Genomic DNA, 27,883 nt, shown 5'->3' on the forward strand with positions numbered 1-27,883 from the left:
TCGAAAAGCAAAGTCAATCGTCGAAAAAAGTTTTACCGGTACGGTCCTCAGTTTTTGTTGTAGCACTAGTAGGCGGTCGACTGCCGAATTGAATTTTGAAATTATATTTAGTTGAGGCTCGTCTGAAGTGATCCCAAATCAATACCAATATGTGGCGCCTGACAGCAGCTTTGCTCCTCGTCAGCTTCATTGCCGCCTCGACCGGCGCGGAGCAGGATGTCCTCGAGTTGGGAGACGACGACTTCGCCACCACCCTGAAGCAGCATGAAACCACCTTGGTTATGTTTTATGCCCCCTGGTGAGTGTATGGACAGTCGGGAGGGGCGTGGCCAGCGCGGGCAGGCGGTGTTATTTGCATTGCGTGTGCAATTCGGCCGTAATCAGCTTGTTGCGTCCGCAATTTAATTGAATTCCGGCGCTGCTTTTGTAGCAAAGTACACGTCAGCGTTTGCCGGTAAAAGGGAAGACAAAGAGGAAGAGAATCACAAAGATGACTTGTCAGTGTTGTTGGCGTCGGCCATTTTAAAGAGCGGGTTGTTAATTTCATACAATCGTACATCTATACAGTTAGTATATGTGGGCGAAGAGATAATGATGATAAGTATGTGCATGGGATATCCTGCTTTGTAATCTGGCGAGGGTTTCTTTATTAACTCCGACTGGAGCGCCACCGCCACTCTTTAACCCTTCTAAAGAGATGTGCATGTAGTTGTGCTCCAAACTAGTTTTCTTAGCTCTCCCCCCGCGCTTGACTAGATTTATTATTTCTATTTACTCAAGCGAGCAGTATGTTTGTCGTTTATCTGGCGAAAAACTAACAACTCACACTTGAGCAGTGAACTTGCCAAGTAAATAATCTGTATTTTTTATGCCGGCCGGCGAGGGAGCTCTTGAAATCCCCAAAGAGCTGTTAAACTACTTTTGGGTGGAATTATAATACGTACACCATAAACCTTATCGCTAATAAGAACATACTCAAGTGCATAGGGGGATAAGAATTATTTAAATTCCCGAAAAGGCCTAGCTTAAAGATTGTTATAAATAAAAGTGTAACATAGAGAAAGGTGTCTACGTCATTAATATTTATTGCCTACGTTTCATTATTATATTTGTTTATTAATTTCAAATTTGTTATATTTTTAAAACACCAGTTTTTCAGTTTTAAGATTACAATTAGAGACACTATTTTCGTCGAGTAAAGCCCTAATGGTTTATTGTTTCTAATGTTAGAATGAGCAATAGATAAGGCTGTTCGCTGATAAGTCCCGCACCCTAACTTTAATTACCAGCTAGTTTTTTTTTCGGGGATGTTGTCTCTCGTGTTGATAAAGAATGATGTATTAGAAAGTAGTTTTGTTTCCAACACGACCACAAAAAATATGATGATGTGACGTGTCTTATACGATTTTTTTTCTTTATCTTATTTTAAGGTGCGGCCATTGCAAGCGTTTGAAGCCCGAGTACGCCAAGGCGGCTGAGATCGTCAAAGACGATGATCCGCCAATCAAGCTGGCTAAGGTCGACTGTACTGAGGCCGGCAAGGAAGTCTGCAGCAAGTACTCTGTCAGCGGCTATCCCACGCTGAAGATCTTCAAGCAGGACGAGGTGTCGAATGACTACAATGGACCGCGCGAGGCCGCTGGCATTGCCAAGTACATGCGCGCCCAGGTGGGACCTGCCTCCAAGACCATCCGCAATGTTGCCGAGCTGTTAAAGTTCCTGGATACCAAGGACACTTCGCTGTTTGGTTACTTTAGCGATGTTGATTCCAAGTTGGCTAAGGTCTTCTTGAAGTTTGCCGACAAGAATCGCGAGAAATACCGCTTCGGACACTCCAGCGATGACGAAGTCCTGAAGAAGCAGGGCGAAACGTAAGTGGATAGGATATGCCTTCTTTCAACACTGCTCTCTAGCTTCTACAATATATAGATATTTTGTATAATTTACTACTTTTATCCTATCTTTTGCAGCGATGCTATTGTCTTGATCCGTGCCCCCCATCTGAGCAACAAGTTTGAGTCCTCCACCATCAAGTTTGAGGGCAGTTCCGACTCCGATCTGATCACCTTCGTCAAGGAGAACTTGTAAGTCCACAGCAGCCCATTGTGATTGATCCAGGACTTATATAACGATTTTTTAGCCATGGTCTGGTGGGTCACCGCACACAGGATTCGGTTCGCGACTTCCAGAACCCTCTGATCACCGCTTACTTCAGCGTTGACTATCAGAAGAACCCCAAGGGTACCAACTACTGGCGCAACCGTGTCCTCAAGGTGGCCAAGGAGTTTGTGGGTCAGATTAACTTTGCGATCGCCTCCAAGGATGACTTCCAGCATGAACTGAACGAGTACGGCTACGATTTCGTCGGAGACAAGCCCGTGATCCTAGCTCGCGATGAAAAGAATCTCAAGTACGCCCTGAAGGACGAGTTCTCCGTGGAGAATCTGCAAGACTTTGTGGAGAAGCTGCTGGCCAAGGAGTTGGAGCCATACATCAAGAGCGAAGCCGTGCCCGAGTCGAACGATGCCCCCGTCAAGGTGGCCGTGGCCAAGAACTTTGACGAGCTTGTAATCAACAACGGCAAGGACACGTTGATCGAGTTCTATGCCCCCTGGTGCGGTCACTGCAAGAAGCTGACCCCCATCTATGAGGAGCTGGCCGAGAAGCTGCAGGACGAGGAGGTTGCCATCGTGAAGATGGACGCCACCGCCAACGATGTGCCGCCTGAGTTCAATGTTCGTGGCTTCCCCACGCTCTTCTGGCTGCCCAAGGACGCCAAGAACAAGCCAGTGAGCTACAATGGTGGTCGGGAGGTCGACGACTTCCTCAAGTACATCGCCAAGGAGGCGACCACAGAACTGAAGGGCTTCGACCGCAGCGGCAAGCCCAAGAAGACCGAGCTGTAAGCTGCACGCACGCCAACTATAGCATTTCCATATTTTTGTAAAATCGAATGCATTCTCTTAACATATTTGAGCGGAAAATTGTATTAAATTATTTGATAGTGATGAACGCGTATGAACACAAATTGATGATTATGTCGCAATAAACTTAAATCTTCATTTAATAACTCTTAACAAGTAGTAAGGAAATCATTGATGTACTCCTAGTACAGATTCATAGGCTCCGGCATGTCCTCGAGGCGTTCGTCCAGATGTATGCGGAACCAGTCCCCCAGAAATGAGTGCTCGTTGTCTAGTCCCTCGAAAACCTCGTAGGCTACCTCGCCCAGCTTGGCATCGAAATCGAAGAGATACACAGTGCCGAAACAGTCTATATGGGCCATGATTTGGGTGATGCAACCGAGCAGGCACACCATGAAGTTGGCGCAGACACTGGTTCTCCATTCGTTTTCCTATAAATATGAAATAGGGATAAGGGTTTTAATATAATCTTAAACCAAGCTTTAGGGGCTTGACTTACGCAAGCCTTCCACAATTCGTTCAAGGAAGTCTTCTGTATGGTATGCACATAGGCATTTTCGTTCTGATAGGCTACAAAGAAGTTCTGGATGTTTAGCAGGAAGCACTTGCACCACCATTTAAGGGCTTCAGTACGGTTGTGCTCCGCCCACTCCAGGCGGTTCATATTATCCTGGCGCAGCTGCAGCTCCGACCACATATGACCGGGTCCATTGCTGAGAAAATGGAATCGGAATTCGGGTTAGAAAGGATTCCCTATTACAGCTTTCATAGAGACTCACAACTGGTTAGGATTCATTTCGGCTAACACTGGGGAATCGAAGAGAACACGCAGGCCGTTCATGTAAATGGAAAAGACGCCATTGAAGCGATTGTGTTCCTCGCATAATAAAATTTTATCGGGCATTACGAGTCCATTTTCTGAAAAGACATCATTTACTAGGGTCCATCCTCTCCCCTATCATTACCAGAACCTACCAGACAGGCAGTACTGGTGCAGCTTTCTTAGCCGCGCCTCCTGCATGATCCGCTTCAGATTATGCTCCTCAAAGGCGTCTTCGGCCTGAGTACTGGCCACGCGGCAAATGTACGTGGTGTTGCGAAACCGGGTGACCGCCAGTGTCCATCCCGCCTTGTGCTCGTAGGGAGCGCGCATCATTAGCTCCAACACCTCGCTGGTGCACACAATGTCGGCATTCACGTGCATCCGCATATTGCTGGCCCTTAGGAAGTTTGACTGCGGCGAGGACTGCACTATAAATTCCAGCAAGTTGTCCAGGTGCCTTTCCGATAGCTTTGCCGTCTTGATGTGATCACTGTCGCGCAGGTTAAGAGGAAAATTTTGGGCTGATGGCACCACAATGTAACGCATTCCCCGCATATGGTTTTCCAGGAAACCCAGCGGCGACAGACTGTAGCCACCGAATGACTCGGGCGTTGTTAATACAGGGAACTGTATCGTGTTCTCCGGCGGAATTACGTGAGCGTTAAGATTGAGTACGTTCCGTTGGTTCGAAAACATCTTAATTCTTTAAATTTCACAATGAACTTTATCCTTTGTTTTCTTTCTGAAGAAACCGTTGGTTTACGCTTAAGAGCACATGTTTCGAATTCGAAAATGGCTGCGATCGCTTTTTCGAAGATAGCCATAACAAAAAATCGGTAATAATAAACAAACTATGCGGCGCAAGGCTATAAAACGTGTGTTTAAAAATAATACAGTAACATATAACATAATTAATATTTATTTAATAATGTTCATTTACCATATTAATTTAATAAAATAATATTCCTTTAATTTTACCAATACTTCAAGTATATTATAAAGTTTTCAATTTTAAGTTTTTAAAATTTGTGTAATTATAATAATTTTATTAATTATTTAAAACATTCTTAGTTTTCAGTGTAGTACCAAAAAAAACAACAAATTCATGCAAAACCGGCCGGCAAAAAACGTAAACAAACCGTCAGTGATGCCAGACCGGCGAAACCAGATGATACACAGGCTAGCCGGCAACGCCGTGTTGAGTGCCTGCACGTGTTTTAAATTCGCGTGTTTTGGTTTTGTGGTTGCTCTTCATTTCGGGACGTTGTGCTGCAATTTAACGAGAAATAGTGGAAAACCGATTGATATATCATTTAAATTCCGACCAAGTGGTGTCTGGAGAGATGGAGGTGAACGCCAACAAGCTGCGGTTCGGCGCACAGCGACTGCTGCAACTGACGGCGAAGGAGCCGCACGACAACGTGTTTTCCGAAAGCCTACAGAAGTTTATCAAGAAGCAGGTGGGGTTTTCTTCACTCTTATCTACGTAACCCTCTTTAAATATGCATTGTGTGCGTTGCAGAAATATGTGCCGCAAGATGTGGAGCGCCTGTTCCGCGGGCTCAGTGAACACCTGCCGCTGGCCGCCTACACGGTGCCTGTAACTGTGTGCTTCGAAGAGCAGTTGCTGCTGCTCCTCTCCATGGCGCTGCGCTGGGATGCTACGGCTGGCCAGAGTTTTCGGCAGTACCAAGAGGAGTGTGCCGCTCTGGCCAAGCTCATGGATTTCTCTGTGGATGCGCAAAGGTAAGGTTTCTTCGGCATAGTTCTTTGGTTTTCTTAACAAAAACTCTTATATCCGTAGATTTGCCAAGAGCTACTTTCGTGGCAAGCCAGCTCCCTTCCAGGAAAGCCAGAGCCCTGAAAGTTTGTCCCACAAAAAGCTAAAGAACGGCAGTAGCAGCAACTATCCAGAGGATCAGGAGCTCATTGCCTGCTGCTATCAGTTGCTAAAAAGCGACACGCCCTACTTCCGCGAGCTGTGGGACTGGTCAAGCTTTATTTCCACCTATGCACACTCCCAGTCATCGTGCCCGAAGACGCAACTATACTGCAACCACATCATGGCCTTGCTCACAAATATGACTGCTCCTCAGCTGAACGCTCTGAATGACAAGGTGCCCACCGAAACGCGATTGGAATTTGACGGGGAGAAGGAGCAGGCTTGGCTGATAGCCAGGAACACTGGCAATCCCAGCTACAGTCCAGATGCTGCCGATCAATTGCTAAACCTGCAGCTAGAGGGAATCAATCAGGCTGTGACCAACATCGAGGGCGTTCTGCTGCCCACATTCAACAAGGAGAATCTGGAGTTCTATGCCACCACCGATGGCTGCTACGATCGCATTGTGAAGGTGGACTCAACGGTGGTCAATTTGCGTAGCATAGCCCTTGGCGTGGCAGCTGCCAAGCCCATTTGCCTATCCGGACCCGTGGGCTGTGGCAAAACCACGCTCATTGAGTATTTGGCCCGTAAAACTGGACGCATTTGTCCCAAGCCAAAGGAGATTGAGATCAGGGAGAAGGCTTTACAGAAAGCAGAGGAAGAAGACCAGCTGCTGATACCGAAGAAAAAGAACTCTAAGAAAACGGGAAGCAAACGCAAATTGGAGGATATGCCCCTGGAAGACCTACTCGATCTGGGAGAAACCACGCAAAGAAATGGCTTTCTACGCATTCAACTAGGGGATCAGACCGACAGCAAGATGCTGCTGGGTCAATATAGGTGCACCGATGTACCGGGAGAGTTTGTCTGGCTTCCTGGAGTATTGACGCAGGTGAACACTTCTGCAAGGTACAGCCTGGAAGACTTGAATTAACATATAAACCTTTTCAGGCCGTCATGCATGGTTATTGGTTGCTTCTAGAGGACTTAGATGCCGCCGCCCAGGATACGTACACTATACTGAGCAGTCTTTTCGAGCGTCAGAGTCTCAGTGTTCCTGGCTTCCGTGATTCTGTGAAAATAGAGCCGGGATTTCAGCTGTTTGTCACAGTGAGGTGAGTTGACTCTTTTAGGAGGAAGTATAATAATTCAATTTATCATACCCTTCCCCTCAAATTCAAACCAAATCCCTACTCACTGAGTCTTCTCTCCATTTCTAGAACCAACAAATCGGCCAGCAACTCTAGCGCAAAATCCCTGTACTCCCTGCTGGATAAGTATCTGTACACCATCAACATCCTTCCCCTTTCCCGCAACGAACTCTGCAAGGTCGTGAGTACTAACTATCCCAAACTGTCCACGGTGGCCAATCGTATTGTGGATGTGTTTCTTACCTTCTCCAGCGGCGATCACACGTCCGCTGATAATTTGAGAAAGCAGGAATCGGGCGACAAGGCTGATAATACAGAAAAATATGTGGCCTTGCCCTTTGAGCAGGTCTCTCTAGGTACGTCCAGTCCCAACTCCGGTAGATTGGTGTCCACCCGTGACCTGGTGAAGCTGTGCCATCGCTCTGACTCTCAGTTTTCGGTCACGAGCTCTGAGTGCGCCTACTTTGTCTTCCAAAACGCAGTGGATGTGTTCTGTTCCTATTTGCCGCATAGTAAGGAGAAGATCACCCTGATCACTAGTATCGGAGCCAAGCTGGGCATCATCCGTTCCCGCTGCGAGCATTTTGCGAATGAATACAAGCCAGATGTGGAGTTCGGGCTGGAGCATATCAGGATAGGAAGGGCCAACCTGCTGGCCAAATCGGAGCTGGCAGAGAATGAGGAAGCCTCTGAACAGGACTTGAAGCGACAGAAGCTTACAGAGCAGACAAGGCGAGCCATTGGAAAGGTGGCTGGTCACAAGAAGACCACCTTCTCGTTCACCCGTCTGGCCAGCTGCATCCTTGAGCGGATTGCCGTGTGTGTGAGCCACTCGGAGCCGGTACTGCTGGTGGGCGAAACTGGAGTGGGCAAGACCTCGTCGGTGCAATACCTTGCCGAGCGTACGGAGCACAAGCTGGTAGTGGTGAACATGAACAACCAGTCGGATGTGTCGGATTTGGTGGGTGGCTTCAAGCCCGTGGAGCTTAATTACGTTTTAGAACCGCTGCGGATCGAATTCGAGCATCTCCTGTGCGAGACCTTCAATCCGGAGAAGAACACACAGTTCCTGCGCATCTTTGCCACGCACTACAACAGCGGTCGCCATACTGTGATCATCCGGACCATGATTAATATCTGCCTGCAGGTGGCCAAGAACCCCGAGTTGAAGTGCCACCAGTTGCTGCCCCGCTGGGGGACCTTAAGCGAGAAACTGCAAAAGCTGCAGATGCAGCTGGACAAGAGCATCAACATCTCATTTGCTTTCATACCCGGTTCCCTGGTGAACTGCATCAGCAATGGCGATTGGGTTTTGCTGGACGAGATCAACTTGGCCTCGGCGGAGACCCTGGAATGCCTTTCCACCATCCTCGAACCGGAGGGCTCTGTGGTGCTTCTAGAGCGGGGTGATTTCACGCCCGTAAAGCGGCATCCGGACTTTCGAATCTTTGCCTGCATGAATCCCAACACGGATATTGGCAAGAAGGACCTGCCCGTGGGCATACGCAATCGTTTCACGGAGTTCTTTGTGGATGAACTCACAACGGATGCAGATTTGAGCCTGCTGGTGAGTGACTACCTGGCCAATACTGGGATACAGCGAAAGTCCGTGCACAGCATAGTCCAGTTGTACAAATCCCTACGCCGGCTGTCGGAGCTCCAGCTGAACGATGGCCTTGGGAATCGTCCTGTTTACTCGCTGCGCACCCTATGCCGCAGCTTACGAATCTGTGCGCGGAATCTTTGCGGCTCCATCGAGCGGAATCTGTACGAGAGCTTCTGCCTGAGTTTCCTCACCCAACTGGATCCGGAATCCCACCACGTGGTGCTGCTGCTCATCCAGAATGCCCTGCTATCCAACGCCAAGGCTGTGTTGAGCAAACAATTGCCGCAATTGGGTGAGAATTATTTGGACTTTGAGGGCTACTGGATTCAGCCGGGTAACCTGGAGCTGCAGCCCTGCTCGCACTACATTCTCACGGAGAGTGTGAAGAAGAACCTTAAGGATCTGTCCCGCATCATCTCGATTGGAAAGCTGCCTATCCTTCTACAGGGACCCACAAGTGCGGGTAAGACCAGCTTGATTGATTATGTGGCCAGGAGGAGTGGCAATCGATGCCTGAGGATCAACAACCATGAGCACACGGATCTCCAGGAGTACATTGGTACCTATGCAGCGGATTTGGATGGCAAGCTGACCTTTAGAGAGGGGGTTCTGGTGCAGGCCATGCGTCATGGCTTCTGGATTATCCTCGACGAGCTCAATCTTGCCTCCACGGACATTCTGGAGGCCCTCAATCGCGTGCTGGATGACAACAGGGAGCTGTACATTGCAGAGACCCAGACTTTGGTAAAGGCCCATCCCAACTTTATGCTGTTTGCCACGCAGAATCCTCCTGGACTCTATGGCGGCCGAAAGACCTTGTCGCGTGCCTTCAAGAATCGTTTTATTGAGCTCCACTTTGCGGACATACCGCGTGTGGAACTGGAGACCATTCTGGAGAAGCGCTGCCTGATTCCGCCCTCTTATGCCCGCAAGATGGTCCAGTGCATGACCCAGTTGCAGCAGCATCGCCAGAACACCGCCAAGCAGGTGTTTACCCTGCGCGACCTCTTCCGCTGGGGCAATCGCTATACTCATGCGGACAAGTCCCTGCACGAGGACACCAAGTATGACTGGAATCAGCATCTCGTGGAGGAGGGCTATCTTGTGTTATCCTCGAAGGTGCGTTCACAGGAAGAGCATGAGCTGATCGAGAGGACTCTGCATGCCAACTTCCGCAAGAAACTGGATCTACAGTTGCTCTTTGACATCCAAACGGAAAGGAAGAACTCCTCCATGGTGAGTCGAAAAATTCTAGATGCCATTAGGAACTTTAAGCAGCGCGGCGACATTGTTTGGACTCGGAACATGACCCGCATGGCTGTGCTCACGGCCAAGGCCTTGGAATTTGATGAGCCTGTGCTCCTGGTGGGTCCAACGGGTTGTGGCAAGACCACTGTTTGCCAGCTCCTGGCCAGCATAGCGAATGTCCAGCTGCGCATTCTCAACTGTCACATGCACACCGAGGGGGCAGACTTCTTGGGCGGATTGCGTCCTTGCCGAGGAAAGGAATCAAACCAGTTGTTTGAATGGGCCGATGGTCCTCTAATTTATTCCATGCAAGAGGGCTCTTACTTTATGGCCGATGAGATATCCCTGGCTGAGGATTCGGTTTTGGAGCGGCTCAATTGCATCCTGGAGCCAGAGCGCACGGTGCTTTTGGCGGAGAAGGGCGGCGTGGCTGAGGTTGATGTAAATCCAGACTTTGTGGTTCAGGCTAAGCCTGGCTTTCAGTTCCTTGCCACCATGAATCCAGGTGGAGATTTCGGCAAGAAGGAACTCTCACCCGCTTTGAGGAATCGCTTCACCGAGGTCTGGTGCCTGCCCTCCGACAACAAGGAGGATCTCATAGAGATTGCCTACAACTGCATGAGCCGGCAAGCGGATCAAGACCAGATAAATACCCACAAAGTGGCCGAGTACCTGGTGGAGATAGTGCTGCATATACGCAACTCCAATGAGAAATTCAAGTTCTCCGTGCGCGACATCCTGGCCTGGGCCAATTACATGGTCAGTAATCGAAGGTTAAGCTTTGCCGAACAGGCCATTTTCGGTCTGGAAACTATATTTCTAGATGCGCTGGAAATGCTGCCCCATGAATCGCAGGAGCAGGTGGAGCAGCTGAAGGCCAGGATCACCAAGGAGGCTGTCAAACAGGCTGGTTTGATCTTGAAAGAAAAGTTTTCCCTGGAGGAAGTTAAGCAGAAGAGAGGCTTGGAAGTCCAGCTGGATGAGTCACGCTTTGGCATTCGTCCTTTTTTTATTGAAGTAAATCCGGAACGCTTGTCGCCGGCCAAGGCAGACTTCCTGTTCGATGCCCCTACCACCAAGCAGAACTTGTTCCGTTTACTATCTGCTCTTTCACTCCACAAGCCTGTGCTCCTGGAGGGACCACCTGGTGTGGGAAAAACCTCCATTGTGGAGAGCATTGCGGCAGCCATTGGCTATCAAATCGTGCGCATCAACCTTTGCGAGCACACAGACCTGGCTGATCTCTTCGGCACCGATCTTCCAGCTGAGGATAATCTGCTTGAGACCGAGGTGGCATCTTCGGGTCTCCGTCAAATGGGCAGCTTTGTGTGGCGCGATGGTCCTTTGTTGGCTGCTCTAAAATCAAAGAACACCTGGATTCTGCTGGATGAACTGAATCTGGCACCACAGTCCGTTCTAGAGGGTCTCAATGCTGTGCTGGATCATCGCGGAGAGGTGTACATCCCAGAATTGAACAAGAGTTTCCACTTGGCTGGCTCCACGCGAATCTTTGCCTGCCAGAATCCCCTTAAGCAGGGCGGCGGACGCAAGGGTTTGCCGCAATCCTTCCTCAATCGTTTTACCAAAGTGTATCTCCGCAAGCTGACCACTGAGGATCTGCTTCATGTGGTGAATTCTAAATACGGGAAGTACTTTGAGCAGTTGAATGGGCATTTCCTAGAGCTTCTGGACAAGGACACCGAAGGAAATCTCTTTGATATCTACGAGGGAAAAGGAATGAAGTCTCCAACAAACAGCTTTGATTTAGCAGCTCGCTTGGTTTTGTTCTCGGAGCAACTCGATCGAGGAGTGGCCTCGATGGAATTTGGATACAAAGGTGGCCCCTACGAGTTTAATTTACGTGACATTCTCCGCTGGTGCGATCTGTTACACAACCCGCAAACGGGTTACATTATGGCTACCAAGTCCTCTGTCTTCCAAAAGGCTTTCCATGATTTCCTTCTGACCCTCTACGAAAGGATGCAGCTGGTATACTACCAAAGGATGCGCTGTGACCAGGACAAGTTGTATATACGTAATGTCTTCTCGGCTGTCTTTCAATGCAATGCTGAGCAGCTAAATGCCATTTCCGAGGATGTTTCTCTTTATTGGATAGCGGATAAGGTGTATCTCAACGATGTGGTCCTGCAGCGAGAGCAGGGGGATGTTCTAGAGATGGCTACGCAACAGGCGCAGGCACCTCCTATGCTTCTGGACAGCCAAAGGCAGCTGCTTAAGCAAATAGTAGAGACTGTGCACATGGAGAAGCCTTTGCTACTTTGCGGCTCCACAGACAGTGGCAAGACCAAGCTGATTGATGCCCTCTGTGTCCTGTCCAATCGAGTGTGCAACACGGACATTATTGATGACTCGGTGACGGGTAGTTTTCAGCAGGTGAGAAGCTTGGGGTCTTCCTTACTTTAAACTCTTTTAATGTCAAAGTCTTTTCTTTTTAGATTGATTTGAATCGTCACCTGGAGGTGATTTACAAGAAGGTTGAGATCCTGGTCTTTGCCAGCGTTCAACGTGCATTTGTCCAGCAAAACCATTCGGAGTTTACAGAGCAGTTGTGGAGCTTATGGAGCAAATACAATGCCCTGGCCAAGGTGACTACAGGTGAGTGAGAATCATCTTAATTTCTACATCCTTATCTACATGGTATTATCCTTTTTTAGAGTTCCAGCAGCACAGCGTTTTGGATGAACTGAAGCTTTTTAGCGAGCGTTTGGTCTCACTAGGCAGGATCATAGAGAAGTTAGAAGCCACACCAGCGGCCTGCCAAGGGGAGGCCTTCCAGCAGCTCAAGGACATCAAATCGCAGCTCTTTCTACTCCAGGCCTACATTAAGTCCGCCGATTCCCTTAACACAGGCGGTTCCTTTGAGTGGGTGGACTCCCGCATTGTGACCTCGCTGAAATGCGGTCAATTCATATTGCTCGAGCATGTGAATCTCTGTTCATCGGCTGTCCTGGATCGCCTGAATCCTGTATTTGAGCCCAATGGCAGCCTTTTGATTGCCGAAAAGGGAATTAGCGCCCAGGACAGTGCTGAGGTGGTGTCGAAGTCCCCTGGATTCCGAGCCTTCCTCACTGTGGATCCCAAAAATGGCGAACTATCGCGAGCCATGCGCAATCGTTGCATAGAGTTATCCTTGTCTAGGGACAGCTATTCGGCGGATGACATGCGGGCCTTTGTCCATGAGCAGGGCGTGCACCAAACAGAGGCCATTGACTGTATCCTGGGCATTCACAAAGGCATTTCTCAGCTAACAGAGTTCAATAGCTACACCATTTCGCACCTCACCCAGTTTGCCTTTTTGAGTGCCGCCTACAAGCGGATTGGTTACCAGCTGAAGCGTGCAATCTATGTGGCCGCCATGGAGGTGTATGTGTACTCCGCCAGCACGGATCTGATGGGCTTTGGCTTGTCCTATTATCAGAATAAACTAAGAGAAGTAGTGCTGGCCCAGACCGAGTTGTTTGAGGAGGATACCACGTCCCAAGAGGATCTTTTAAACCAGGTCATTCTCAGCACAGGAAACCTGAATTCCTTGGCGCTAATCAAACTGCAAGCAGCGGTTTTAAAAGTTTTAGTAGATTCCACTGGCAATATGCCCGAAAAGCAATTGGCAGCTCTGTTTCAGGATATGAAAGACCTAAAATTGGTTGAAATCAAACGAGAGGAATTGATTCGCCACTTCCTGTACATTCTCTACGAGTCATGTGCTTTTGGAGACCTGGAGTTGAGACATCTCTACCTGGAACCTTGGCTAAGGGACCACCCATCTCTTCAAGAGTTATCCCAGCATCTTTACACCTGCCTGCAAAAGAGGAGCAGCCAAACTCTGGTAAATCTGCCCTGGAATCGTCGGCTCTTTACCAGACTCCGTGACTACGCCGGAGATACTGAAAGCAGCTTGGATGTGAATTCCCTAAACCTGAGCGCTCTCCTTCTCGCCCGACTCTTGGTGTCTAAAATTCCTTCAAGCACCGCTACAGCAGTAAAGAACATGAATGCCCTGGAGTATTCGCAGGCTCTGCTAAAATGCAACGTAACCGAGAAGTTTGCTAATACTTTCCTATCCAATCTGGCCAGCTTCCTTCAAGAACTAAACAGCTTTTTGTTGGATAACTTGGAAGCAGCTAAGTTGGACCTGCCACAGTATGCAGAGTTAGTAACCCGCTTCCATTGGTTCAATCGGTTGGTGGTCACAGCTCAGCAAAAACTGCTCTACAACAATGTGGTGCATACCCCACTGATGCAGAAGCTGGTGCTCCATTTCCAATGGCTGGAGAAGCACCTACTGTTTCCTCTACTCGAGTTGACTCCCTCCGCGGGAAAGCTCACCCTGCAAAAGAGTATGAGGGAGATAAAGGAGTACATTGAGGAGACGAAGCGACCCCTGAACGTGACGTGCAAGATTTACTCCAAGCAATTCACCCAGTTCCAGCCCTACTATCAGGATCAACAGGTGATTTAAATATATAACTTATTATCAAACTTGTCGGAGTTTTATAAATCCTCTCTCACCAGATACAACTTCACAATGACTTGGAGCAATTGGTGGCCTTGCTCAGTGTGGTGCCCATCTATGCCAACTTGGAGCTCAACGTTTGGCTCAAGAAATGGACGCTGCTGCAGTCGGAGGAGGCAAACAAATGGCGGTTGTTCCTGCGCAGCCACTCTCATGGCTTCCAGTTGAAACCCTTTGAATTAAGTGGAGCCCTGGAGAATGAGACCCTGCAATCCTGCCTGCAGAAACTGCAAACCAAGCTAAAGGAAGCCCAGGAAGCCGGGACCGAAAACGGTTTGGATCTAGAGTTAAATCTCAATGGTATAAAGGAACTTTTGGATGCAGACAAGGAAGAGGATCAGTATATACACCCGGAAAGTGTGGCTTCCAATTCGCCAACACTTTTACTGGCTGCCCTAAGGGAGCTCTTTATGGAGCGTCTGTTAATTGGTACTCTACGTGAGGATTTCGACGAGCAGGTGAATCCATTCTATACCGAGCAGTTGCTCACGCTGAACAGAAATCTATGGAACTGCCTCAGAACCCTTGAAAGTGCCTCACACGCCGAGATTACCAGTGCTTGTCTTGAACTCAAAAACGAACTAGCTCATCTACAAAACCAGGAGGAGTTTTCAGCCTTGCTGCAGCAGGTCAGCAGCAGCTACAAGGGATTGCGCACTTATCAAAGGCAGTATCGCAACTCCATCCACTGCTATCAGCTGGAGAATCTCTCAACGCGTCTGGACTGTGTGCAAGGGCCTTCGGGCGAAGATGGCACTGATATCTCCAGTTGCTACCGCTATCAGGGTCCACCCTTGTCAGGTCTGTTTCTTTCCCTGATTTGTCAACCGAATGGACAGCTGCGATCGGTGCCACTCAGCGAGTTGCAGGAATGGCGCTCATCCCTACAGCAAACTCGTCATTTGCTCTGGGAGAATTCCCAGCTACTGAGTCCTCGATACAGTGCCAGGGTTAACTGCCTGGCAGAGGCCCAGGAAAATGCCAGACAACTGCTGCAGGAGGTGGAGTATGTGGGTGACTTGAGTCGAATGGAACAAAAGCCAAATGAAGGCTTTGAAAGTTGCACCAAGGAACTGACCAAGGTCCTCCAAGACTTGAAGGAGGATAAACTCAATACCGACTCTCTGGTAAGCGTTTTTAATATTGCTTTATCCAATGTCCTGGTGGGAGCCCTTGAGCTTTGCTTACTCACCAATGCCCCGCTGATTGATCCCGTGGAGAAAAACCGTCTAAAGAACCAATATATAACTGAGGATATCGATTGTCTTGGAACTCTAACCACTGCCTATGACTTTATGAAGATTGTTATGAAGTACCGGCACTTTGGAGCCGAGATATACGACCAGCTGGAGGTCAGGTTGAAGGCCGCCCTTCAGCGGCAGCAGCGACTTTCCCAGAAGTTGGCCCTGCGCCCGGAGCAGTGTCTATATGCCGCCTTAGTGCAGGATCTCACCCACTTTCTTCACTCGAATGGGGACTGTGTAGCACTCTACAAGCTCTTCCTGCTTATACGCTCCGAGTGGGGCAACTTCCAGGGTACCCAACCGGCGACCAAAGCGCAGTTAAAGAGCAGCACTGAGGCACTGGGAAAACTAGAGCTATGGCTGGCCAATGCCCAGAGATTCGTGCATCACACCCTGTCCAAGTATTCAGCTTATTACCAGGACTTTGTGGAGCCCATCAAGTGTGCAGTAAACCAGCTGAGATACGGTTTCGAGTCCCTAAAGGTGATCTTTGCGAGAGTTCAGCGGGCGGGAAGCGTTAAACTGGCAGAGCAACTGCAGGAAACCATAGCCGATATTGTCCAGTTCCCTTCCCAGCAGCCACTGGTAATCAGGAACAGCAGGCTATACTCCTTACTCTCAGAACTGCCCCACAGCGAGTACGAGTACTTCCGCCTTTTGAAGGCCAAGCTGAGCGAGCTGAGCAACTACATCTCCCTGGGCAGTGTGATAGATGAAACCACCTTTGCGGCCTACGACGATGCCCTGAGCATCTGCAACCAGACCTGGCAGCAGGAGGAGCAGCGTCGCTGTCAGCTCAAGGCGGAGGCGGAGAGTCTATATGTGACCAGAACAAAGGGTGGAGTGGAGAGCGAGGAGCTGCAGGAGTTGCACGAGATTGAGCAGAATTTCCCCACCAACCTGGACGAAGACTTTGCAGAGTTCGTGTCGCAGCCCACCCTAGAGCAGGTCCTGAAGCTGGACAAGACGGCGAGTGCCAAGGCCAAGCAGGCGCAAATTGTGCTTGAGGAGGATTATGCCTTCCTGGCCCGCAACTTTATTGCCGTGATGGGCCAGCACACGCCAGTTTATTACAAGGACCAGTCCAAGTCTTCGAGGGAATCGGAGCTACACTTACTCTCTCCCTACCGGGCACGTTTCCAGGTGTTTGCCCATCTACATGGCCACTATAAGGTTGCCCTGGGCACGAGTCTGGATGAGAGGGCCTGCAATGGCCTGGCCTTTGGACTGGCCCTGCAGCAAAGGCAGCTGAAGGATATCGAGTTGGAGGAGGGAGTGCCTAGTGTTCCCTACGATTTCTACAAGGACTCCAATATAAGTGAAATCCAGAGCTGCCTGGGCGTGATGGAGCGCATTGAGAAGCGGGTGATGGAACAGCTGGAGCTGTATCCGGAGCATGCCGGCCTGGCGGACATCAAGCTGGTGATTGGTCGCATCCGCCGCCTGCCAGCTCACGCCTCCGTGGTGCGCTTTAACACGGGCTTCCAGCTGCTGAGACAGAAGCTGGCTTTGTGGAACGAAGTGGCTCACAGGAATAATAATTTGGTTACAGAGGAGACCGAGGTGGCTGAGTTTGTACAGCGCTGGACACGACTGGAGCTTCAGCACTGGCGGAATTGTCTAGGACAGACGGCGGCCCAAGTAGAGCTGCAGGCCTATCGCTATTGGTTCTTCATTTACAACCTGCTGCAGCAGTTCCTGCACCAACAGCAACTTGATCAGTCCTACACGGACATCAAGTTTGCCGAACAACGCTTTGCCCAGGAGCAGCTGCTGGATGCCCAAGACCTGGGACAGGCTCAAAGCTTGGAGCTACCTCAGGTTGTGCGCATCCTGCGTCAGTTTGTGGAGGCCTCTTGCTATGGAGATTTCCATATACGCCTTCAGCTGCTCCACGGCTTCGAGATGTATCTCCATAATGTGGAGCAAGCGGGGAAGATTGAAGGATTGCCACCTCTAATCGCCGCCTTGCACAACCTTCAGCTGTACTTCTCCCAGTTTGCAGGAGAGGTTTCGGACGCTGTGAAGTCCAAGCGATCGCCCATTGAAAAGAAGCTCAAGGAGTTTGTCAAGATCCAGAGCTACAGCAAGGATCTGAGCTACTTTAGCATGCGCAACAGCGTTGCCAGCGTCCATCGCAACCTGAACAAGTTCCTCAAAGAGTACCGGCTGGCTTTGCAGGAGAAGATCAGCGAGGTCTTTCAGCCCAAGGACTCCACGGCCAAGGACTACACCTTTGGCAGCGACAAGGGCAAGGGCTTGAGGAACTACAACAAGATGAAGTATTTGAATACGGAGCGGCAGCAGTTTGTGGCTAGCGAGAAGCTGCTGGAGAAGTATGCCATTCCCTTGGAGTTTGTGTCGGAGAACTCCCTACTCCAAAGGCTGGACAAGCACTTCCGAACAGCTCGTCATGTGGTGAAGGAAACCCTGGGACAGGTGCCCTACTGCGAGCTAATCACCGACTTGGATGATTTGCTGGCCAGCCAGCTGGAGCGTTGCGAGCACTTGCGATCTTTGAACGTGGATCGGTCAAAGGAGCGTCCCCAGCAGAAGCAGGAGGCCAAACAGATCCTGCAGCAGAAGCGCAAGGCCCTCACGGATCTCTTCAAGATGCTGCATCGTCTGGGTGCCAGCTACAAGACCGGTCTAATGGAGCTCTCTCTGCGCAGCGAGTTTGAGGATTTCCAGCTGAAGCCCTTCTCCATACGGGCCATGTTGCCACGCCTGCATCCCAGTGCCCAGGAGTTGAACGAGCACCTAGATCTGTACTACATGAAGAGTGTGTTCAAGCTGAAGCTGCTCCAGAACATTATGCTGACTCCTTTGTCGGAGCTGGGTCCTCCCAATATCGAACGCATCAAGGGCTTTGCAGTGGATCTGTTCCTCCTTGTGCAGCAACAAAGGGAGCAGCTATCTGGATCCACCAAGGAGCTCTATGAGCTACGAAACTCTTTGGAGAACTTGCGAAAGCTGGCTGAGATTTTGCCGCAGGCGGAAAGTGATCCTGCTACTCTGAGCTTTGCCCGAAGTGCCGATGCAGCAGCTCTGCTCAAGCGTAATCTCTGCCAGATTTATTACGTGGTGAAGCAATGGCAACTGTTGCTTAGCTGTGCTCCCAGTTCTATTAAGGAAAACAGTGGCAACAGCGTACTGGTTAGGAGTGTTCCCTTGGCCCAACAGGAACTGCAGGATCTAAGCAGACAGATCCTGAGCAGCAGTCAAAGATTGCTAAACGAACTTAATGCCGGCAGTCTGGAGTTCCTGTCCCGGGCAAAGTTGGATTATTACACTAAAAACTATGAGCAGATTTTGCAAATCATTGAAAAGGCTTTGGAAACTCTTCGAGCAGGTCAGGGGAACGAACATCTGCCGGTGGCACAGCCCTTACTGGAACTTCTAGCCAACCTGCGAGCTGAGAAGCCTGTGGAGATTCTCCCGGAGAGCATAGATCTGGCCAATGCCGACACAGAGCTGGCCAACATAGCTCACAGTGTCCTAATCTCCCTGCAAAAGATTTACAAACAGCACGTAGCCAAGCCGGAGGCTGAACAGAATGGTGGCGATGCCAAGGATCAGGAGTCCCAAGAGGCCTTGCAAGAGCAGCACCTGAAGAAGTGTCTCACTGGGGAACTCACCTCCGATTGGCAACAGCTAAGCCTGCCCCGTGTGCTCGACAAGCTCTCCAATGTATTGCTCGTGCTCAGACACTCAGATTCCCAAAGCAAGGACAAGTTGTTGTGCGTGCGTCGGGCCATCGCCCTGCTGCCCATTCTGGAGCAGTATCAGCTGCTGGCCGACTACCTACTCCTCCAGCAGTTGGCCACCCACAAGGTCTCCGCCAAGATGCTGTCCATTGTACTGACCGTGTTCGTGGAGATTGGGAGCAAGGGCTTCTGTGTGCCGCCCGATCTCATGCAGGATGAGGAGGGTCAATCCAAGCAGGATTCGAAGAACGGCGAGGGCTTTGGTTTGGAGGATGGCACTGGGGAGAATGATGCCTCGGACAAAATTGAATCCGAGGATCAGCTGGACGATGCCAAGCGGCCGGAGGATCGCAAAGACGAGGGCGACAAACAGGAGCCCGACTGCAAGGAGGAGAAGGGCATCGAGATGAGCGATGACTTTGATGCCAAGATGCAGGATGTGGACAAGCCGGAGGAGGATGACAGTGGAGAGTCAGAAGACGAGGAGGATCTCAATAAGGAGATGGGCGAGACGGAGGAGGGTGCTGAGAAGCTGGACGATCAGATCTGGGGCGATGACGAGGAGAAGCCCGAGGAAGAGGAGGAGCAGCCTGAGATGAACGAGGAGGATCAGGGCAAGGGCAGCAAGGATGAGAAGGATGCGCATAACGATCTGGACACCAAGAACGATGCGGCCAAGGAGGATGGCAAGGACGAGCACGAGAAGGACGGCTTGGATGCCACCAACGAGCCGAGCGGCGAGGACAAGCGCAAAGAGCAGGCCAAGGACATTGACGATATGAAGGAACCCGAAATGGATGAGGAGCAAACGAATGCCATGCACAACGAGCTAGAGGAGCCGCCCGAGCCCGAGGAAATGGACCTGGGTGACATGAACAACGTGGACGAGGGTCACGACGATCCGGAGGAGCAACAGACCACCGACGAGAATCCCTTCGACATTGATGCCATGAAGGAGAACATGCAACCGGCTGAGGAACCCGAAGCAGATGCCGATGAGGAACCTGTCGGCGAGGATGAGGGCAACGATGCCCAGAGCGATGGCAGCGACTCGGAAGAGGATGAGGCGGGCACTGAAACCAAGCCAGCTCAAGAAGGCCCAGACGAGGGTGACGAAGCCACGCCCGAAGACGAAAAGGAAGAGCCCGAGACGCAGACACGCGGCGAAATCGAGGAGGAAGACGAACCCAAGCCAGAGGATGCCTCAGAGGATTCCAAAGAAGAGGAGAAGCGCGAGGAAAAACCAGAGCAGCATACCCAGTCCAAGGACAAGGCCAGCAAAGAGGAAAACGTGCAATCCATACCAGAGACCGAGCAGAGCAGTTCCGCAGATCAGGTGCAGCCTCAGGACCAGGATATCAAGCAAGACCAAAAGATGGACGAACAGGAAACGGGCGAGGAGAAGGATGGCGTCGGCCAGGCGGAGAACGATGTAAGTTTTTGATAATTAAATAACTTATTCCCCCCTAAATTAACTTCAATTACAGACAAACGATGGCGGTCATCAGGGCGTGGCTGAAACCCAGGAAACTGTGTCCCAGGAGGAGCGCAAAAACGAGCGGCAAACGCAGGAGAAGCGAAAGCAGGGACAAACCAATGAAGAGCGTTCCTTGGGTAAGCCAGAGCTTTATTTCTATTTTAATTCTTCTAAAACTTTTTCTAAAAAAAACTTTGAATTTAATCCTTTACTAAAGGTGAAGCGGAAAAGAACAAATTAAAGCAGCTCAAGACAATTGACCAGCTGAAGGAGTCCAAGGACGACGATGATCAGCCACAGCAGCCGGAACCCATGGATCAAGCAGAGGCTGAGGAATATCAGCATGTCAAGGAGCCCAAGAACAGTGACAAAACCACCCTGGACAATGCCACCGAAGAGCAGTCAAAGAAAATCCAGCATCAGGAGGAGGAGCAACCCAACGAAGAAGAAACGGAAGCTGAGAATAATGAAGAAGTAATGGATACAGAAGAGCCGGCAGCTCAGCCAGAGGATGATGCTCAGCTGGAGCAGCTGGGAGCGGAAAAGACAGAACAAAAGTCCGAGAAACCCTCAAAGACAGAGCAGGCAAAGGAACGCCTGGAAACGCCGGAAGGCATGGAGATTGAGGGTGAGGTGGTGCCAACCATGACAGTTCCTCGCAGTGCAGAAACCACGGCGCACAGCAAGTGAGTTGAGGCTTCATTGTTATAAACTTTTCATACTAAGAAGTATATCTTCCAGCACCGAGCTCCTGCTGGACAAGAGCTCCCATGCGGAGGAGCTTAGCTCAGTGGAGCAGATGGAGCTCAGGCAGCAGTATCACCAGCAGTTGACCACATTCCGGGGGGTAAGGAAAAAGAAAAGAAAAGGAAAAAAAACGAAAGAGGAGATTATTTATTATGATTTTTAGGTCCAGCCCCAGCACGAGGACTACGAGAGCTGGCAGAGTATTTCCAACCGAATGACCCAGAATGCCCGCGAGCTCTGCGAGCAGCTACGACTCATCCTGGAGCCCACAAAGTGCACACGACTGAAGGGTGACTACCGCACCGGACGACGCATCAACATGAAGAAGATCATTCCCTACATTGCCTCACAGTTTCGCAAGGACAAGATCTGGCTAAGGCGCACGAAGCCCGCGCAGCGTGACTACAAAATCACCATTGCCATTGACGACTCCAAGTCGATGCATCACAACAATTCTAAGACTCTTACCTTGGAGGCCATCTCGCTGGTGTCCCAGGCACTCACCCTGCTGGAGAGCGGACGACTAAGCATCGTGTCCTTTGGCGAGGCAGCACAGATTATACTCAACCATACGGAGCAGTTCGATGGCCCGCGGCTGGTAAATGCCATGAACTTTTCTCAGGACAAGACAAAGATTGCCGGACTCCTGGACTTTATACGCACTGCCAATGCAGAGGAGAGCGGCCTGGGCGGCGACAATGGCCTGTTTGAGAACTTATTGCTGGTACTCAGCGATGGGCGAAACATATTTAGCGAGGGCGCCCAGAAAGTGAAGAATGCCATTAAGCTAGCACGCCTACAGCGCATCTTCCTGGTCTACATAATCATTGACAATCCGGATAACAAGGTAAATGTATGGGAAATTTAAATGCTTAGGTCATCACTAATCTCTGTCTGCTTTTTTCAGAACTCTATCCTAGATATACAGCACGTGGCTGTCAATGCAGACGGATCCGTAAACATCAGCTCCTACCTGGACAGCTTCCCATTTCCCTACTATGTGATCGTCCGAGACCTCAACCAGCTGCCCCTGGTGCTCAGCGAGGCGATGAGGCAGTGGTTCGAGCTGGTCAACAGCGAGTAATGGCATTAGCCATCCCGGAGATATCATAGAAAATATGATTTTCTTAGTTTTAGACATTAATAGACAAGTAATTTAAGTAGTTAATTGATAAGGAAAATGAATTCAAAGTGTATTCTTTTTGTTATTTTAACCCAAGGGTTCCTGACCCGCCATTGAAAGGCGTTTTAGGCTTAAGTCAAAATGTTACTTGAAATATATCTATTTTTTTACAACTAAAAATGATTTATTGTTTGACTTTTCATCAAATTATTCGAAGAATAAATATATTTATGAAAAATATAATATCCTTAGCCACAAATTCTTACCTAGAGAATTTTTAACTCCCTTACTTTATGACACGTAAATTTTATGGCTGTTCGATCTGATCAGAAAGCAGCATAGAAATCATAATGCAAGAGTATTCAAACTTCGGCGTTATGAAATTGGCTTGCTTTCTTTTATTGTTTATAATTTGTGATATTTCCGGTATAATGAATATGTTGGTATTATTATTAGCAATCCGATTCGAACTTGATAACTGGCTTTCTGATAAGGACGCCTTCTAATAAGTGGCAGAGAGCAGCGCAAAGTAACAAACACAGTCGGAAAAGTACACTCAATGGCTACGGATCGGGTAAACCATACGTTGGAGGACGCCGCTAATCTTTCAAGTCCACAAGTCGTAGAAGGCGTAAGGGTTACTAACTCAATTAAACATAATTTCTACCCTAATGTATTCCCCATTAAGCAGGAACAGGCCAGCGGCTCGAATGGCTTGAATGGCTCGAATATAAACGAAGAAAGGCCTCGATTTCAGGCTACCTCTATGGTGATCGAATGGGTCAGTAGTAAAAAAGTTATGCCTATTAGCTATGAGTAAAATAACGTACATTTTAAAATGTTATCAGTTCGAGATAGTGGTTATTTGCTCGGGAAAGTCCCATTAAATGTTTATATGTATATGTTTCTTTAAATTTAAACTTAACACAATCTATTCTGTGCTTTGATTTGTCTTTAAATCAAATGGCTAGAATGGCGAATCGATTTCTGAAGTAAGAAATGGAACAGGTCATTTTGAGCCCGTTAGCATGACCTTTAAACTGGTAAGTACGTTAGGAATTATTAACATAAATTGTAAAAATAAACTCCCCTCATAAGGATGATCAAGGAAATATAGAGATCCCCTCAGATGTTTCGTTGCCAGAATGGATAACGGTTAAAGATCAGCATCGGAAACTGGAGCCTCCCCTGGTCTACATATTTAACCATGAGATCATAAAAAATCATGCAGATCGAACCGGAAGCGCAAAGGATGTCGAAAATCTACAAAATACTTTTAATAGACTAAAGTGTCGGGTGGAGGTAGTGGAGAACCCCAAAAAGATTGATGTCACAGAAACAATTAAGAAATGTGCGTATTAATAATCTTTCTTTATTGCGCTTCCGATCTAAATAGAATTTCAAATTTTTCAGTAGAAAACACAAATTTCGATCACCTGTCTGCATTGGTCGTAATCATTCTAAGCCATGGCGGAGGGAACGAAATTATCGTAGCCTGCGATGATGAAAAGTATCACTTGGACAATGACGTGCTTGATCCGATCTGCAAAATCAGGAGCCTGCGAGGCAAGCCTAAAATCCTTATAGTCCAGGCCTGTAAGGGCGGACTGGAGGCGGATGCTAAACCGGAGGAATATGGCCACTACCTCAAGTGTTACAGCACCTCTGAGGGCTACAAGGCCTATCGTGACTCAGTGTATGGAAGTATTTATATACAAGTGCTATGCAAGATCATGGATCAAGATGCGCTTAGAAAGGATTTCCGTGAGATTATCAAAGATGTCAACGAAAAGACCGTAGTTGAGTCTATAAGGCTGCAGTAAATATTTAAAATTATATCTATCAATTTTAAAAACTACTATTTTCCTGTTTTCCAGACACAAGCAAGTACCAAGCACAGAGGGGATACTGCAGCCCTTTTGTTTTGGAGATTATGTGGATTAAAAAAAGGAACAAAGAATAAAATATTTGATTGTAATTGATTGTAAATACCTTCGGAATTTAAGTAAAGTGGCTAACTGATTTACCAAAGACAAGCACATTAGGATTTGAGCCACTTGAAAAGGGTTTCGAGTAGTTCGAATACCATTGTCCTAGCCTTTGGAAAATGTGTGTCCAAGGCTAAATTCGAATCGATATCAATTCGGAGCTCAGACTTCGTCGACCACAGCAGGTGTCCTCACTTTAACATAATACGAGTAGACGACGATCCAGAAATAAATCTCAACGCCTGTAGAGCGGATTAAGTGGATGGATTCTGGCTTGTTAACTATCCCAAACAACTCACATACATACACGGAGCAGACTGGAACAACGGTCATTCGGATCATTGCCTCATTCACCACCAGGACGATGACGTAAATGGTCAGGATAACGGTGTTGGTCAAGCTCGTGATAAGATAGAAGATCAGCAGGACGGTCGCTTTCTACATTCGGTTGAAAATCATGGAATCAACATCGAGTTATCACATGTCCATCACCAAAATTTACCATCAAAGCCCCGCCCAACAGGAAAAAGCATCCGATGCAGTGGCAAATGGCCACCGCCCGCTCGATCTGATTGTTAAAGATGTCTGATAGACGGAGTGGGCATTACTACGCAGGCCTATACCGCACCGGAGACTTACCTGGAATACTGAGTATAGCAATATTGAAGATGAAGTCAATAATGGAGATAACTATGCAGGCCTTGCGCAACTCAATGCAATAGCAGCATTTCCGAAGCATTTTAAGATTTCGATATAAAAAAAAAACTAAAAATAATAAACTGAGTGATAAGGCGCGGCAGAGTCAGGTAACCGAAATTTTTTATATTTACAATCTACATGCGTACAATTTTAAAATAACGGAAAATCTGTAAGGTAGAGGATTTAGATTAGATAAAGAGAGCTCCTCCCAGTGCGGCGTAGAAGGAGTAGGCCACCAGCCAGAAGTATAGGGTAACCGCTAAAAGGTAGACGGGATTGAAGGGAAACCGATCTGGGTATCTGCTTTCATCGAGTGTACTCACGTATCAATAGGGCATAGATGATAATCACCCAAAACCAAATCCTGAGTATAACATCGGCTATGATGAGTATAATAAAGGCCAGGATCTGGATCATGGTCATCAATATGTAGAAGAGCATCCAGCTGCTCCTTAACTGCGGGTAAAGTAAACTTATAACTGTAACATCAAAATTAGTCTGGGAATCTTACGCGAAAACTACCGATGATCAAGAAGACGCAACTTAGAATGTGAATCATGGTGAAAATGATGTACAGACGTTGGCAAGCATCGGGATGGCCTGTAGGTGGAACCAAGGTATTAGTCCAATGCATGGAATACCACTTAATACACTTACCCATCTCTCCGAATAGGGTAACAATCACACCGGTGAGAATGTTAAACAAAATGTGCAATATCCCAACTACAATGGTGCCCATGCGCAGATCCACGCAGCAGCAGCATCGCTGTAGATAAATCATGATGCTGCTCAATCTTACTTTGGTTTCAGGGATATGTTTTTCGGGACAAGTTCGTGTGGGGATAGTTCGTATGTGTATAACTTAGGATTGTTAATGGTTTGACACTAAAAACAAAGCATTTAGGCAACCTGATCTCCAGATTTTAAGGCTAACAAGGCTAAGGCTAACTTCAGGAAACCGAAATTTGTATATCCTTGCAGTTAAGAAATTATTCATAACTCAGTCAAAAATGCATTATTTTTCTATTCGGAAAGCATTTCTGTGTTAGTTTTTTTAAGATTAATAAATCTGCTTACTCAATTTTATATTTTAAGAAACAAATATTTTTGAAAATTTTAACGATGTAACCCCTTATAAAATTTTGAAAAAAAAAATTGAAAAACTAATTTTTCCTTTTAACATGACTAGAAAGAGTCGTCTTTTGTTGCTGATCAATAATATATATGGTTTATAGGGTGGGAAAAGACTTCTTCATGACTAAAATCATAATTGACTAAAATTATAATTGACTAAAATTATAATACCTGAAAAATGGTTCCTTAAATGCCTTTCCGTCTTTTGAATAAAATTATAAGAACCTGCAAAGATTAATAGTCCGGGAAATGTTTAAAAAGGCAAAATTTTAAAATGTTAAATTAAGTATTTAAAAGATCTATAAAGATGGGATCCCACCAAAAAATAGTTAGCATATGGCCAGTCTTTATACCAGTTAATACAAATATTTTCCAGAAGAAGGACTCCAGACTCCATGCTGTCTGCCCCATAATTTTCCCCAAAGAAACTGTAGGTCACCGGTTCCAATGACCGTCCCTGGCCGAACGTGTCAATCGTGTTATATAATAAATTACAGCGTAAACAACGCAATCGGCAATTAAGGCGAATGCTTTTGGCAAATACTTGCCGGCCAAAAGTGGGCCGGGAAGACCCAGTGGACAGAACGTGACGTCGGCCAGGCCCCTCCCTGCCATCTCTGTGTTTGGATTGTTTGCCTTTGCAGTTTTCGTTTTCATCACCCGAATCCGAATGGGAATCCAAATCGGAATCGGTATCCGTTGGTATCGAAAACGAAACCGAAATGGGCACAATGCGCTGGCTAATTGGTATGCATCGCGACGCGCAGGCGCGGATTGAAGAGCTCCGCGTAACGCTATGGGGATCCATCAGAAATATTATGCAAAAGTGGCCCAGGGCCCGGGGGGTTATACAAACGTCTGCCGGCGGATCCATATAAAACGGCAGATTGACCTGTAGCAGTAGCTTCATTCGCAGTCCAACCATCGAAGAAACCAGCATGAAGACGCAGTGTGTCCTCCTCCTTTTGGCCGCCAGCCTGGCCATATGCTTGGCCCGCCCAGAGCCACCGAAATCCCGCTATGGACCACCGCCGCCGCCAGCGCCCCAAAAGGAATACGGCCCACCGGCTCCGGCTCAGCCCTTGCCTGTTTATGGACCACCAGCTGCCTTCTATGGACCACCAGCCGCATCGGAGGCCCTGGTTACCAAGAATGTGTACGTTCATGTGCCGCCAGAGGAGCCGGAATACTACCCGGCCTCTGCCCCCATCCAGACTACGGTGCCCAAGAAGCACTACAAGATCATCTTCATCAAGGCACCCAACCCGCCAACTCCAGTGCGCCAGGTGCTGCCACCGCCGGTTCAGGATGAGCACAAGACTCTGGTCTATGTGCTGGTGAAGAAGCCTGAGGAGCAGCAGCCAGTTATCCTGCCGGCACCCGAGCCAACGGAGCCCAGCAAGCCGGAGGTGTACTTCATCAAGTACAAGCAGCAGCAGGCCAAGCCGGCCAACCAGTACGGCCCACCATCCGCCCCCTCGGAGGAGTACGGAGCACCACCTGCCCCACGCACCCTCGAGCAGTTCTAGTTTGTATTGTCGCTTAGGTCCCCACACAGCCCATGAATGTAAATATTATTTATGATCGCTGCCA

The 27,883-nt window shown here is 48.5% G+C and overlaps 7 protein-coding genes across 10 annotated transcripts; 4 read left to right on the top strand and 3 right to left on the bottom strand.

The window, feature by feature from the left end:
- Positions 1-3,070, top strand: ERp60 (disulfide-isomerase A3). Its single transcript, XM_017178031.3, has 4 exons — positions 1-298; positions 1,431-1,871; positions 1,971-2,084; positions 2,141-3,070. Exons 1-4 carry the CDS (start codon positions 150-152, stop codon positions 2,904-2,906), a joined length of 1,470 nt encoding a protein of 489 aa, XP_017033520.1. The 5' UTR covers positions 1-149; the 3' UTR covers positions 2,907-3,070.
- On the bottom strand, positions 2,735-4,508 carry cuff (cutoff). Its single transcript, XM_017178032.3, has 4 exons — positions 3,900-4,508; positions 3,704-3,842; positions 3,424-3,637; positions 2,735-3,355 (listed from the first exon to the last, which is right to left on the bottom strand). The coding sequence occupies exons 1-4, from the start codon at positions 4,441-4,443 to the stop codon at positions 3,107-3,109; spliced, it is 1,146 nt and encodes a 381-aa protein (XP_017033521.1). The 5' UTR covers positions 4,444-4,508; the 3' UTR covers positions 2,735-3,106.
- Positions 4,509-4,957: 449 nt separating this feature from the next.
- On the top strand, positions 4,958-22,649 carry LOC108082482 (midasin). Its single transcript, XM_017177896.3, has 13 exons — positions 4,958-5,207; positions 5,270-5,493; positions 5,552-6,524; positions 6,584-6,747; positions 6,853-12,031; positions 12,094-12,253; positions 12,313-14,108; positions 14,171-20,554; positions 20,610-20,736; positions 20,817-21,285; positions 21,341-21,446; positions 21,510-22,193; positions 22,254-22,649. The coding sequence occupies exons 1-13, from the start codon at positions 5,091-5,093 to the stop codon at positions 22,428-22,430; spliced, it is 16,560 nt and encodes a 5,519-aa protein (XP_017033385.1). The 5' UTR covers positions 4,958-5,090; the 3' UTR covers positions 22,431-22,649.
- A 357-nt stretch (positions 22,650-23,006) lies between these two features.
- On the top strand, positions 23,007-24,447 carry Damm (Death associated molecule related to Mch2 caspase). 2 transcript variants are annotated; one of them, XM_017177687.2, is made up of 6 exons: positions 23,007-23,100; positions 23,158-23,250; positions 23,441-23,512; positions 23,568-23,820; positions 23,883-24,288; positions 24,347-24,447. In XM_017177687.2, the coding sequence occupies exons 1-6, from the start codon at positions 23,029-23,031 to the stop codon at positions 24,411-24,413; spliced, it is 963 nt and encodes a 320-aa protein (XP_017033176.1). In that variant the 5' UTR covers positions 23,007-23,028; the 3' UTR covers positions 24,414-24,447. The 2 variants fall into 2 exon arrangements, with proteins under 2 accessions (XP_017033176.1, XP_017033177.1); XM_017177688.2 differs by having other exon boundaries at positions 23,009-23,100; positions 23,161-23,250.
- Positions 24,430-25,234, bottom strand: LOC108082353 (uncharacterized). 3 transcript variants are annotated; one of them, XM_041777176.2, is made up of 4 exons: positions 25,097-25,234; positions 24,960-25,042; positions 24,765-24,895; positions 24,430-24,699 (listed from the first exon to the last, which is right to left on the bottom strand). In XM_041777176.2, exons 1-4 carry the CDS (start codon positions 25,194-25,196, stop codon positions 24,693-24,695), a joined length of 321 nt encoding a protein of 106 aa, XP_041633110.1. In that variant the 5' UTR covers positions 25,197-25,234; the 3' UTR covers positions 24,430-24,692. The 3 variants fall into 3 exon arrangements, with proteins under 3 accessions (XP_041633110.1, XP_017033179.1, XP_017033181.1); XM_017177690.3 differs by having other exon boundaries at positions 24,761-24,895; XM_017177692.3 differs by having other exon boundaries at positions 24,757-24,895.
- Positions 25,235-25,259: 25 nt separating this feature from the next.
- Positions 25,260-26,045, bottom strand: LOC108082352 (uncharacterized). Its single transcript, XM_017177689.3, has 4 exons — positions 25,814-26,045; positions 25,668-25,756; positions 25,480-25,612; positions 25,260-25,415 (listed from the first exon to the last, which is right to left on the bottom strand). Exons 1-4 carry the CDS (start codon positions 25,935-25,937, stop codon positions 25,345-25,347), a joined length of 417 nt encoding a protein of 138 aa, XP_017033178.1. The 5' UTR covers positions 25,938-26,045; the 3' UTR covers positions 25,260-25,344.
- Positions 26,046-27,030: 985 nt separating this feature from the next.
- Twdlbeta (Tweedlebeta) lies at positions 27,031-27,869 on the top strand. The gene has a single exon (XM_017177730.3). It carries the CDS (start codon positions 27,229-27,231, stop codon positions 27,817-27,819), a length of 591 nt encoding a protein of 196 aa, XP_017033219.1. The 5' UTR covers positions 27,031-27,228; the 3' UTR covers positions 27,820-27,869.
- Positions 27,870-27,883: the final 14 nt, after the last annotated feature.

Source organism: Drosophila kikkawai, chromosome 2R (assembly GCF_030179895.1).
Source record: "Drosophila kikkawai strain 14028-0561.14 chromosome 2R, DkikHiC1v2, whole genome shotgun sequence".
NCBI lineage: Eukaryota > Metazoa > Arthropoda > Insecta > Diptera > Drosophilidae > Drosophila > Drosophila kikkawai.